This window comes from Micromys minutus (assembly GCF_963924665.1).
Source record: "Micromys minutus genome assembly, chromosome: 25".
In the NCBI taxonomy this organism is placed as follows: Eukaryota; Metazoa; Chordata; class Mammalia; order Rodentia; family Muridae; genus Micromys; species Micromys minutus.
Genome location: NC_137960.1, coordinates 41,631,226 through 41,645,876, shown reverse-complemented (window position 1 = coordinate 41,645,876; position 14,651 = coordinate 41,631,226). Strand labels below are relative to the sequence as shown.

Here is a 14,651-nt window from a genome sequence, read left to right as displayed (position 1 = left end):
AACAATTGAAATGAACCATTTTTGTGGCTCCTTACTGTGCCCATTGGGAAAGTCAGCCCTGCTTCAGGGGAGGTTGGCTGATGGTGAACTTTAACAATGAAAGAAGTAGCTGAGGAAATACAGAGGAAGCTGTTCTGCCTGGGAGCAAACTGGGTCTGACCCAGACGGGGGAGGCCAAGAAAGAGATGGTAGTGCTCACCGGGTCTGTAATTGGAAAAGAACTGGGTAGGACCCACAGTGCCCGGGAGTCTAGGCATAGCCAGTCATCATCTGCAGGGCACTGGTGAGGAAAGTGATGTTAGCTGCGAGTGTTTGGCACTGGGAGAACATAAGGAGCTGCTGGGCCTGGGAATCTGTAAAACAGAGGAATTGGGATGAGCTGTGAAAGCGAGAGGGGTTTTACTTGGTAGAGAATTAAAAAGTGCTGGTTAGCCAGGCATGGTGGTGTAGACCTTTAATCCCAGCACTCGGGCAACAGAGGCAGGCTGAGTTCAAGGCCAGCCACATCTACATGGTAAGTTCTAGGACAACAAGGGCTATGTAAAACGACCTTGTATCAGAGGGGGTGAAGAGGGAGTGAGGGGAAAGAGAGGGAGGGAGGAAGGAAGGGGATAGGGAGGGGGAAGAATTAGTCAGGAAACAAAATGTTATAATACACTTCTAAGTTCAGTTCAGAAATGGTTTAAATATAACGATAATATACTACAAATCCTAAAGTTCAGGGGATGTAAACACAGGATAACAATCATTTACACAGTTGGTCCTTGCTATGCCTGTGTGACTCCATACTAGGTAATGTGATTATTCGCCTCTGTATGTGAGAACGTGTATGTGATAGGTTCTCCGTGAGTGTTCCCTGAATGTGGTGTTTCGCTACAGAAGGGAGGAGAGACTGAGCTGTGGCCTATCTGAGCAGTCCACCACAGTGTGCCTGGCGAGCTCTGCACCCTCCCCAGAGCTGGCCTTCTAGAGGAACAGCTGGGTCAGGAGTAGGTAGCAGCATATGGCTTAAGGTCTTTGTCCAACCTACACCACTTAAATAGCCCTCTGTAAAGAGGGACAGGGGACTCTTCAAATCACTATTTCTAGCAGCTACTGCCAAGCAACAGCTGCCGTGAGCCAAAAAGGGATGAGACCTTTGGATCAGCGCAGAAATATGAGTATGATTGTAATGTATCCCAGGAAGGGAGACTCGGGAAAACCTTCCAAGACACGTGTCTTTGAAAAAATAAAAAAAGAAGGCGACATCTGTGATCCTTGAAGTACCAAAATGAAACCCTAAGTGTGACCCCATTTCCTACAGAAGGAAGAGAAGTAACAAAATTGTTTATTGACAGAAATCTGCACAGTTCAGACATGAACGGGCTGGTGCAGAAGGCTTTGGATGCATCAAATGTCTATGAAAATATTGCCAATTATGTCAGTGAAGCCAATGAAACAGCAGAACTTGCTCTGAACATCACTGACCGAATTTATGATGTGAGTACTCCCTTACCTCGGGGTTTGTTGGCACGTGGCCTCATTCCACTCTGACTTTTCTTCTCCCTGTTTTGATGAACAAATTCCTATTTTCTTTCTTGTTTTTCATTCAAAAAATACCATTGCGTCCTGCTCTGATTTGCTACAGCACTTCATCCTTCCCTACTTCCTAGTCCTCCTTTCTTCCTAAATAGTCCCCTTCTGTTTTTGTGTGAGTATATGTGTGCTAGGATATCTATATAGAATATATAGATATGCATGTGTATGGAATGTATATAATATATACACACATTATTGCTATATTCTATATAGATAGAGAGTATATATTATAAATGTATATATACATATGATATAATGTATATTATATATCTATATACATAACAAGTCTTACAATATACATTAATATAACATAATAATATTATATGTATGTGAAATATACGTATATATGTACATATAAATAGATAGATAGATAGATAGATAGATAGATAGATAGATAGATAGATAGATATGGTTTTCTATCATCATCCCTGCACCATTGACCTTTCAATGAAAAACTTAAGTGTCAGAAAGGTCAGGAGCACTAAGGAAAGAGCATTGTATTTGCCATAATGGCTACAAGTTCATCAGGATGAGTCGTTTGCAAACGAGAATTCCTTTGTAGATGCTATATTCCTCGTTTCTCTGTTGGTTGTTTAGTTGTTCATTTTCTTTTTTTTTTTTTTTTTTTTTTTTGCCAAAGTATCCAGAGAAAACATTGTCAAGCTAGTGTGTCTTCTAATACAGAAGATTTTTTTTAAGATTTATATATTTTATTTATATGAGTACACTGTAGCTGTCCTCAGACACACCAAAAAGTGGGCATCAGATTCCATTACAGATGGTTGTGAGCCACCATGTGGTTGCTGGGAATTGAATTCAGAACCTCTGGGAGAGCAGTCAGTGTTCTTAACCACTGAGCCATCTCTGCAGCCCAGGAGATGTCTTAAGATCTTCCCCTTTCCTTCTCCTTCTCCTTCTCCCTCTCACTCTCCCTCTTGCTCTCCCTCTTTTTAATTCAGAATTACTTATCCAGTGGTTTCTTTTTGACAAGCCTTAGCTACCGCATTCTCCGAGATTTGCTGAATTACCCTGGGAAGTTAGGGAACTTACCTTTGAAAACACCAAGACATTGTTTTCTCCTCTCTCCCTTTGTTCTTGGTTCTGAACTATGAAAGTAAAGCTATGTGAACTTTGCCTGGCATTTAGCAGAAGAAATGACATCATTTCAAATGACATCATTTCAACAGGAAAACCATGGGACATTGGCATTTCTCCAGCTGCTCTTACCTCTCTAATCATTTGTTTTGTAGGCTGTGAGTGGGATTGACACGCAGATTATTTACCATAAGGATGAAAGTGACAACCTTCTCAATCAAGCCAGAGATCTGCAAGCAAAGGCAGATTCTAGTAAATATCTTATTTTTTCCTCCTTCTGATTCATAGCCACCTTTTATAAATGTACACAGGTTTCTAAAAACTAGGCTTGAGAAATAAACAGTATTTCACTGAATAGCATCATATACTTTATAATCAAGTTACAGAACACATACTTGATATTTCAAAGTAAATTTTGATTTAAAACAAGCTTCCAGGTAGGAAAACTGCGTAGAAACATATTTATCCAACATATGGATATCATGCACTGGTTAATAGATCATAATGTTCAAGGGGATAAAATCATAAAGTGCACTAAACATGAAAACTATGTTCCCCATAAGGTCACCACTTTAATACAAACACTTGGAGATAATAGTAAAAGAAATATGTTCCAGCTTTTCCTATAAAAGCCAACAAAATATAAGTATCAAACCCTCCACAGGACACAAAAAAGGGGTAAATGCAAGCCAAATACAAGTGGCTCTTGCCTGTAATCTCAACATTTGGAAGGCTACTGAGGCAGGAGGTTGACTACAAAGCCAGGACCAGCTTAGACTAGAGGGCAAGACCCCAGCTCAAAAGAACAAGTTTGAGCAAATCAAATCCACCACGTATAGAAGTGGTAGCATATGGTGAACAATGTAAATTTATTACAGGATTTCAAAGGTAGTTTAACATTTAAACCAGCAATTTACAAACTGTAGGAGAAAATTTATATGATCATCTCATATCCACAGGAAGTCTTTTTTATTTAAAATGGACAATTCCATAACATGTATCTATAGGTCATATATATAAATATGTACACACACATATATTTACATATATATACATATATACATATGTACATATATTCTGTCACATTCTTCCTCTTCTCCCACTCCTCCCAGATCACCCCATTCATAATTACTTCACTTCACTAATAAAACAGCACCCATCCAATATTTTAAACTCTTAGCAAACATAATAAATAATAATCAAGTAATAGTCAGCAAACATGTTCATAATAAAATATTACCATGCTTTTCCAATGAGACTGCAAACAAAGACAGGCTATCCCTATTACCGATTCTATACATAAAAATCTACCTTAGTTAAAAAAAATAGCCAGAAATTAACATTTTAAAATAGCACTGTTTATAATAGCATCAAATGCCTAGGAAAAATATTAATAAAATTCAATGAATGTGGTACATACAAAACTAGGACATAAAGGGCAATAAAGATGCCCTATAGTAGAACCTAGTATCTTGTGCAATAATATGTTTAAAAATAAATAAAATATTTACGTAAAGGTTAAGAAAAGCAATAGACACTATACTCACTGAGAAACCCAACTTTGTGAAATAGACAGTTCTATAACATGTATCTAGAGGTTTAGCACAAGGCTTTTGAAGCACTGTAACACTGTGGATATAGAGATAAACTAATTCAGACTGCTCCTCCAGGAAAGAGAACATTCCAGCAACCAGTCTCAAAAAGTAAGAACAAAGTATCTAAAGGATCACATACATGAGGAACACTAAATGGACTGAGTGGTTGTATTTGTACATTTATATGTACATGTATGATACATGAGGATGTCTATGCTATATGTATGATAATTAATCAAAGACAAACAAAACAATAGAAATGATGCATGAAAGGAGGAGGGCCCAGAGGTAGAGGAAGGGAACAGTGAGGAGGGTTAGGACATGATAATACAGGATTGAAGATGGTCAAAGATGTTATATACATGTGTGGAATGTCACAATGAAATCCATTGTTTTTTGCAATTGGAAGATGCCAATGAAAATGGAAAAATATCAAGACATAACTTTATAAATATCAAAACAAATATATAAAAATGTTAGGACTTTGTCATGTCGTTGGGGGATTTGGAACCACACAATATTTTTACTCACATGCACATAGCCTCTAGCACACACATATAGTTGAAAATAAAATAAATCTTTCCGAAGTGAAGGAACTGGAAAGGTGGGTCATCGGGTAAGAGGATAAACTGTTGTTGCAGAGGAAGCAAGTGTGACTTTCTCTGGTGACTCACAATCTGTAACTTGACCTCCAGAGGCGCCAGTGCCCTCTGCTGGCCTCTGTGAGCATATACAATAACATACACATGCCCCACAGTGACACAAACATACACATGTGTTAAAATAAAATAAATTTCTAAAGCTATACAATAGCAGACAAAGAGTGAATTCCAAATAGTGAACATCTCTGGCTACTCATATACAGCGTGCACAGGAACATGCTGGGTACCCAGAACTTTCTGTCTGGATGGCATCCACTTGGCCATTTTGTGTTCACTGTTGAAAATTCACCAAGCTATGCTTATATAATCTGTGCCATGACTTTTTAAAAAATTTTATAGGATATATGTTATTTACAATTCAAATGTTATCCCCATTACCGGTTTCTCCCCCATAAACTGCCTATCCCCTCCCCCTCACCCTGCTTCTATGAGGATGCCCCACCACCCTCTTACCCCCTACAGCCTACACTGGGACATTGAGCCTTGGCAAGACCAAGGGCTTCTCTTCTCATTGAATCCCAACAAGGCCATCCTCTGCTAAATATGCTGGAGCCATGGGTCAGTTCAAGTGTACTCTTTGGATAGTAGTTTAGCCTCTGGAAGCTGTGGTTGGCTGGGATTGTTCTTATGGGGTTGCAACACCCTTCAATCCTCTTTCTGACTCAACCATTGGGAACCCCATTTTCAGTCTAATAGTAGTCTGCAAGAGTCTGCCTCTGTATTTGTCAGGCTCTGGCAGAGCCTCTCAGAAAACAGCTGTATCAGGCTCCTGTCGGTATGTATTTCTTGGCACCAGCAATATTGTCTGGGTTTGGTGGCAGAATGTGGGCTGGATCCCCAGGTGGGGCAGTCTGAGGATGGCCTTTGCTTCAGTCTTTCATTCAATCATTATCTTCATATTTCCTCCTGTGGATATTTTTGTCCCCATATCTGACAAGGGCCTAAGCATCTGTACTTTGGTCTTCCTCCTTCTTGAGCTTCATGTGGTCTGTGATTTGTATCTTGGGTAATCCAAGCTTTTGGGCTAATGTACACTTATCAGTGAGAACATACCATGTGTGCTCTTTAGTGATTGGGTTACCTCACTCAGGGTGATATTTTCTAGTTACATCCATTTGCCAAAGAATTTCATGTAGTCTTTGTTTTAGTAGTACTCCATTGTGTAAATGTACCACATTTTCTGTATCCATTCCTCTGTTGAAGGACATCTGGGTTCTTTCTAGCTTCTGGCTATTATAAATAAGGCTTCTATGAACATAGTGGAGCATGTGTCCTTGTTGTATATTGAAACATATTTTGGGTATATGCCCAAAAGTGGTATAGCTGGGTCCTCAGGTAGTATTATGTCAAATTTTCTGAGGAACCCCAAGACTGATTTCCAGAGTGGTTGTACCAGCCTGCAACCCCAACAACAATGGAGGAGTGTTACTCTTTCTCCACATTCTCACCTACATCTGCTGTCACCTGAGTTTTTTATTTTAGCCATTCTGACTTGTGTGAGGTGGAATATCAGGGTTGTTTGGATCTGCATTTCCCTGATGACTAAGGATATTGAACATTTTTAGGTGCTTCTCAGCCATTCAATTTTCCTTAGTTGAGAATTCTTTGTTTAGCTCTATACTCCATTTTTAAATAGGGTTATTTGATTCTCTGGAATCTAACTTCCTGAGGTTTTTTTCTTTGTATATATTGTATATTAGCTCCCTATCAGATGTAGGATTTGGTAAAGATCTTTTCTCAATCTGTTAATTGCCATTTTGGCCTATTGACAATGTCTTTTGCCTTACAGAAGCTTTGCAACTTAATAAGAACCTATTTGTCTATTCTTTATCTTAGAGCACAAGTCACTGTTATTCTGTTCAGGAAAATTCCCCAGCGCCCATGTATTCGAGCCTCTTCCTCACTTTCTCTTCTATTACTGTCAGTATACCTGGTTTTATATGGAGGTCCTTAATCCTTGGACTTGAGCTTTGTACAGGGTGGTAAGAATGGATCAATTTGTATTCTTCTGCATGCTGACAGCCACTTGGACCAGCATCATTTATTGAAAATGCTATCTTTTTTCCACTGGATAGCTTTAGCTCCTTTGTCAAAGATCAAGTAACCATAGGTGTGTGGGTTTATTTCTATGTCTTTAATTCTATTCCATTGATCTACCTGCCTGTCTCTGTACCAGTACCACGCAGTTTTTATCACACTTGCTCTGTAATACAGCTTGAGGTCACAGACGGTAATACCCCAGAATTTCTTTTATTGTTGATAATAGATTTTACCATCTTGTGCCTTTTGTTATTCCAGATGAATTTGCAAATTGCTCTTCCTAACTCTATGAAGAATTGAGTTGGACTTTTGATGGGGATTGTATTGAATCTGTAGATTGCTTTGGACAAGATGGCCATTTTTACTACATTAATCCTGCCAATCCATGAGCATGGGAGATCTTTCCATCTTCTGAGATCTTCTTTAATTTCTTTTTTCAGAGACTTGAAGCTTTTGTCATACAGATATTTTACTTACTTAGTTAGAGTCATACCAAGAAATTTTGTATTATTTGTGGCTATTGTGAAGAGTGTCATTTCCTGAATTTTTTTCTCAGTCTGTTGCTCCTTTGAATAGAGAAAGGCTAGTGATTTGTTTGAGTTCCATTATTATATTGAATAGGTAGGGAGAGAATAGCCATCCTTATCTAGTCCCTGATTTTAGTAGGATTGCTTCAAGTTTTTCTCCATTTAATCTGATGTTGACTACTGGTTTGCTGGATATTGTTTTTACTATGTTTAGGTATAGGCCTTGAATTCCTGATCTTTCCAATACTTTTAACATGAAGGGGTGTTGAATTTTGTCAAAAGCTTTCTCGGAACCTAATGAGATGATCATATGGTCTTTTTGTTTTGTTTTGTTTTGTTTTTGTTTTTGTTTTGTTTTTGTTTTTTAGTTTGTTTATATACTGGATTACATTGGTGGATTTCCATATATTGAACCATCCCTGCATCCCTGGGATAAAGCCTACTTGATTGTGATGGATGGTCATTTTGATGTGTTCTTGGACTTAGTTTTCAAGAACTTTATTGAATATCTTTGCATCAATATTCATAAGGGAAATTGGGCTGAAGTTTTCTTTCTTTTTTGGGTCTTTGTGTAGATTAGGTATAAGTTAATTGTAGCATCATAGAAAAAATTAGATAGTGTTCCTTCTGTTGCTATTTTGTGGAATAGTTTGGAGGGTATTGGTATTAGGTCTTCTATGGAGGTCTGATAGAATTCTGTATAAACCCATTGGTGTTGGGCCTTTTTTTGTTGGGAGACTTTTAATGACTGTTTCTAATTCTTTATGGATTATGGGACTGCTTGGATGGTTTATCAGATTCTGTTTAACTTTGGTATCTGGTATCTGTCTAGAAAATTGTTCATTTCATCCATAATTTCCAGTTTTGTTGAGTATAGGTGTTTGTAATAGGATCTAATAGTGTTTTGAATTTTCCTAGTTTCTGTTATGTCTCCCTTTTCTTTTCTGATTTTATTTGAATACTGTATTTATGTCCTCTGGTTTTGTCTAGTTAAGTGTTTAGCTATCTTGTTGATTTTCTCAAAGAACCAGCTCCTGGTTTTGTTGATTCTTTGCATAGTTCTTTTTTGTTTTCTTTTGTTTCTACTCAGTTGATTTTAGCCCTGGGATTGATTATTTCTTGCCATCTATTGCTCTTGAGTGTATTTGCTTCTTTTTGTTCCAGAGCTTTTAGGTGTGCTGTCCAACTGCTAGTGTATGCTCTCTCCAGTTTGTTTTTGGGGGCACTCAGAGCTATGAGTTTTCCTCTTAGCACTGTTTTCATTGTATCACATAAGTTTGGGTACATTGTGCCTTCATTTTCATTAAATCCTCAAAAGTCTTTTATTTCTCTCTTTATTTCTTCCTTGACCAAGTTATCGTTGAGTACAGAATTGTTCAGTTTCCATGTGTATGTGAACTTCTTGTTGTTTTTATTGTTATTAAAAACCAGTCTTACTCCATGGTGATCTGATAGGGTGCATGGGATTATTTCAATCTTCTTGTATCTGTTGACGCCTGTTTTGTGACCAACTTTATGGTCAGTTTTGGAGATTGTACTATGAGGTGCTGAGAAGAGGATATATTATTTTGTTTTGGGATGAAATATTTGTTTGTGTGTGTGTGTGTGTGTGTGTGTGTGTGTGTGAAATCCATTTGGTTCATAATCTCTGCTAGTTTTACTGTGTCTCTGTTCAGTTTCTGTTTTCATCATCAGTCCACTGATAAGAGTGAGGTGTTGAAGTTTCTTACTATTATTGTGTGAGATGCAATGTATTCTTTGAGCTTTAGTAAGGTTTCTTTTATGAATGTAGGTGCCCTTGCATTTGTAGCATAAATATTCAGAATTAAGATTTTTGTCTTGGTGGATTTTTCCTTTGAAGAGTATGAAGTTTTTTTTCCTTACTTATTTTTGATAATGTTTGGTTGAAAGACTATTTTATTCGATTTTAGAATGGTTACTCCGGCTTGTTTCTTGGTAACATTTCCTTGGATATTCGTTTTCCAGCCTTTTACTCTGTGGTAGTGTCTGTCTTTTTCACTGAGGTATGTTTCCTGTATGCAGCCAAATATTTGGTCCTCCTTGCATATCCAGTCTGTTAGTCTATGTCTTTTTATTGGAGAATTGAGCCCATTGATATTGAAAGATATTAGGGACCAATGATTGTTGTTTCCTGGCATTTTTGTTGTCAGAGGTGAAATTATGTTTGTGTGGCTGTCTTCTTTTGAGTTAGTTGAAAGATTACTTTCTTGCTTTTTCTAGGGTATAGTTTGACTCTTTGTGTTGGAATTTTCCATCTATTATCTGCTGTAGGGCTGGATTTATGGACAGATATTGTGTAAATTTAGTTTTGTCCTAGAATGTCTTGGTTTCTCCATGTTAATTGAGAATTTTGCTATACAAAGTAGACTTGCCTGGCCCTTTTAGTCTCTTAGGGGCTGTATGACATCTGCCTAGGATCTTCTAGCTTTCATAGTCTCTGTTTAGAAGTCTAGTATGATTCTGATAGGTCTGACGTTTATGGTACTTGACCTTTTTTCCCTTACTGCTGTTTAATCTTCTTTTGTTGTTGTTGTTGTTTTGTTGTTGTTGTTGTTGTTGTTTAGTACATTTGGTATTTTGACTATTATGTGACATGAGGAATTTCTTTTCTGGTTCAATCTATCCAGTGTTCTATAGGCTTCTTGTATGTCCGTGTTCACTTCATCTCTTTCTTTAGATTATGGAAGTTTTCTTCCACCATTTCATTAAAGATACTTACTGGCACTTTAAGTTGGGAATCGTTGCTCTCTTCTGTGCCTCTCATCCTCAAGTTTGATCTTCTCATTGTGTCCTGGATTTTCTGAATGTTTTGGTTTAGGAGATTTTTGCATATTGCATTTTCTTTGTTGTGTCAATATTTTCTATGGTATCTTCTGCTCCTGAGATTCTCTCTTCCATTTCTTTTCTGTTGGTGATGCTTGTGTCTGTAAAGCCTGATCTCTTTCCTAGGTTTTCTTTCTTGGGGTTGTCTTTCTTTTTTTTTTTTTAATTTGAAATATATCAGATGAAAGGCTTATAATAAGGCATCTAGAAATATGTATCTTTCATACATTTCCAGATTTATAATACTAAAGTATTAGGAATGGTGTTTGGATAACAAATCACCACTTCACACCCATATCATAGCAGTGATCTCTATTACTATAGTGACGCTTATTAGGGAGACAAGTTCTTTATCAAAAGCAAGCTGAAATTAAGCTTTCAATAATTTAGGTAATACTTCTGATTTAATTTATCCCTAACACTGATTAAAACAGTGCAACTAAGGAGTCAAGCTACTTTGTACAGTGAACCTTAAAACTGAGAAGAGAAGACATTCCCTGCCTAGATAGAAATAACAACCCACACATTTAAGGTTGATTCTGCTTCAGTGAACAGAAAATCTCATCCACTGTGTTAAATTCCTTTTAACTTCCAATCACTATATCAGCACCAGTAAGTTTTCAAAGGGTTGACATGGGAAAATAGACAGGTGGGAATCACTCAATCATTTCAGTCAGAAATTTATTACACAAATTTCAAATATAGAAGCAATTCCCTGGTGTGTGTGTGTGTGTGTGAGTGTGTGTGTGTGTGTGTGTGTGTGTGTGTGTGTGTGTGAAAGTGTATTTCATTTAATTGGAAACTTTATTTTAAAAAACAAAGATAGATGTACAGATTTTAAGCATTTTTGCATAAAAGTATATGAATAGATTTTTGTCAGTATTTGGTTTTTTTTTTTAAGGTTTGGTAGTGTGCATTAAGATCTTACTAGTTACAATGAGCATAAATTACATGTAAAACAAAATGTAACCTGGAATTAGTCAAAGTTTTTTTGGTGTGTAAAAATTAAGCATAATGGTTTTTCACTTTTTTTTTTTTTTGCCTTTTTTTTCTTGAACTTCATATTGTTTCTGGGGTGTTCTGAGCTTTCTGGGGTTAGTATCCAATTATCAGTGACTGCATATTATGTCTGTTCTTTTCTGACTGGGTTACTTACTCAGGATGATATTCTCTAGATGCATCCATTTTCTTAAGAATTTCATAAAGTCATTGCTTCTGATAGCTGAGTAGTACTCCATTGTGTAAATATACCACAATTTTTGTATCCATTCATCTACTGAGGGACATCTGGGTTCTTTCAAACTTCTGGATATTATAAATAGGGCTGCTATGAACATTGTGGTGCATGTGTCTTTGTTGTATGTTGGAGCTCCTCTGGGGTATATGCCCAGAAGTGGAATAACTGGGTCTTCAGGTGTCCAATTTTCTGAGGAATCGCCAGACTGATTTCCAGAGTGGTTGTACCTGTTTACAATGCCAGCAACAGTGGAGAAGTGTTCCTCTTTCTCCACATCCTCGCCAGCATCTGCTGTCATCTGAATTTTTAATCTTAGCCATTATGACTGGTGTGAGGTGGAATCTCAGGGTTGTTTTGATTTGCATTTCTCTGATGGCTAAGGATGTCGAGCACTTCCTTAGATGCCATTTGATATTCCTCAATTGAGAACTTTTTGTTTAGCTCTGTACCCCATTTTTTAATAAGGTTGTTTGATACTCTGGTGTCTAGCTTCTTGAGTTCTTTATATACCTTGGATATTAGGCCTCTATCTGATGTGGGGTTGGTAAAGATCTTTTCCCAATCTGTTGGCTGCCATTTTATTTTCTTGACAGTGTCCTTAGCCTTACAGAAACTTTGCAATCTCATTAAGTCCCATTTGTCAATCTTTAACCTTAGAGCACGAGCCATTGGTGTTCTGCTCAGGAAATTTTCTCCTGTGCCTATGTTTTCTAAGGTTTTCCCTACTTTCTCTTCTAATAGTTTCAGTGTACCTGATTTAATGTGAATATATTTGATCCACTTGCACTTGAGCTTTGTACAAGGAGATAAGAAAGGGTCTATTTTTATTCTTCTCCATCCTGAGTGCCAGTTGGACCAACACCATTTGTTGAAGAGGCTGTCCTTTTTCCATTGAATGTTTACAGCTCCTTTGTCAAAAATTAAGTGACAATATATGTGAGGGTTCATTTGTGGATCTTCTAGTCTATTCCATTGATCCACGGGCCTATCTCTGTACCAGTACCATGCAGTTTTTAGCACAATTGCCTTATAATATAGTTTGAGGACAGGGATAGTGATTCCCGCAGATGTTTTCTTGTTGTTGAGGATGGATTTCGCTATTCTAGGTCTTTTGTTATTTGAGATGAAATTATACATTGCTCTTTCCAACTCTATAAAGAATTGGGTTGGTATTTTGATGGGGATTACATTGAATCTGTAGATTACTTTTGGTAAGATGGCCAGACATAGAAGAATCTAGAAGAATCCTGTCCCAGAATGCTCCTTGGTTCCTGTATCCTGAGGGCTACGAACTGGTTCCTCTTGGGCCAGAAATTTGAGCAGAGGTGGTGGTCTCAGCTGTGCTCTCAGATGTGTCAGCACTGTGCCATATCTTAGGTATATGACATATATTTATAAACATTGTATTGAAAAAACTGAGGTGGAAAGAGTCAGATTCTCTTATAACCAGGCATCATCATAGAAATAGATTTTTTTTTAATTTATCATTTGTTCTGCTAGATTTTATTAGTCACAGCCTTGCTCCATCTCACAAAAAAAAAGAAAGAAAAAGGAAAAAAATAACATTGTGGCATCCTAAGTCACTCCCAGCCAATGTCTCTAGTTTTCTGCTCTTCTGAACCTGTTATCCTAAATACCATTTTCCAGAACTGACCATCTGTTTCAACAGTGCTCGAGTGCTACATGTGTGTCCACTAACAAGTCAGAGGTCCTGCTGCTGTGATGCAGACATCTTCAGGCATCACAGACTCCCTGGTACTTACCTTTGCTTCTCCTCCGCAGGCAATGATGAAGCAGTGGCTGACACCAGTAGGCGTGTGGGAGGTGCCCTGTGGAGGAAGGGTGCCCTCAGAGACAGACTGAATGATGCTGTTAAGCAACTACAGGCAGCAGAGAGAGGTAAGGATCCAGACCTTCAAGGTCCTGAGTGTTTGTCCACTGTTATAAAACAACCCTGCAAGGGGGATTGAGTGACTCCTTAGTCATCGGCTCCATACTCACCTTAAGATTCTCTTATAACAAAAATGTTCAATACTATCCCAGAACTACCTTTAGAAATGAAGCTGTAACTGTATCATCCAGAGATGAGCATTAAAGGAAGAGCCTTCACCCTGTGCCTGCATGCATATATCCGCATTGCTTGAGTAGCATTGTGCTATTCACACTGCTTGGTTACCTCTCTTGTGAACGTTATTCCTTGCTTACAGCATGCCCTAATTTGGTCATTGGATTTCTCTGTCCCCCGCTGCAAACAACATCCTTCTGTTAGATAAATAAGCAAGGGGATTGATACACCAAGTAGAGAAACAAGAGTGGCTCTCTCTCCTAATCTGGGACTTGCGTCAAGGTGTCTTGAAAGGCTGTGATTAGATGCAGATGTGCCTTCCTGCGTGTAGCAAAAGTTAAGACACTGCTGCTAGATATGGGTGCTGTGCTGACATGAGCCGGCCAAGAGCCCTGAGTGTGAGTGTGCGGAAAAGCCCATCAGGGCTACCGATGATGGGCTGGACTTTGCTAGGCTCTGTGCTATGGAGATCAGGACCACAGTTTACCTTCCAGCTGAAGAGAACCCTGAGGTCCGTCAGGGCTGGAAACTTTCTCCAACAGCTGCAGCTGATAGGAGGGAGAGCCAGACCTGCAGCACAAAAGATTAAACAAAATGTTTCTTCACTTTAAAAACTTGGAGCCAAAGTATCCACCAAGTATCTTTATTACAAAAGTAACACATTACCTTTATAGAAAAAAAATATGAAACCCACATGGGGGGGAGGAAAAATCACCTATAATCCTATCATGTAGAAAAAAAATTGTAGTTGTAAACTTATGTTAATTTATTTTAAATGGATAAGTTTTGTCTGAGTGTATGATGTATGCCTCTGTGTGGGGGAGGGGGAGGGAGGGAGAAAGAGCATATATCCTATATCGTGCCTCTACTGTGCACTTTGAAAATCAAAAAAACAATCTGACCTTCACTGTCTGCGATTTTTAAAACAAGCTCTCTAGTTCCTGGAACTCACTATCTGAACCAGGCTGGCACTGAACTTGCCTCAATCCTCCTGTCTCTACCTCAAGA

At 38.1% G+C, this 14,651-nt stretch overlaps 1 protein-coding gene across 1 annotated transcript in view; it reads left to right on the top strand.

The window, feature by feature from the left end:
* Positions 1–14,651, top strand: part of LAMA4 (laminin subunit alpha 4) — a 148,185-nt gene that overhangs the window by 90,806 nt on the left and 42,728 nt on the right. The window contains exons 14-16 of the mRNA XM_080938313.1: positions 1,338–1,479; positions 2,829–2,925; positions 13,361–13,477. Coding sequence (XP_080794439.1) covers positions 1,338–1,479; positions 2,829–2,925; positions 13,361–13,477 — 356 coding nt within the window. The remainder of the gene's footprint in view (positions 1–1,337; positions 1,480–2,828; positions 2,926–13,360; positions 13,478–14,651) is intronic.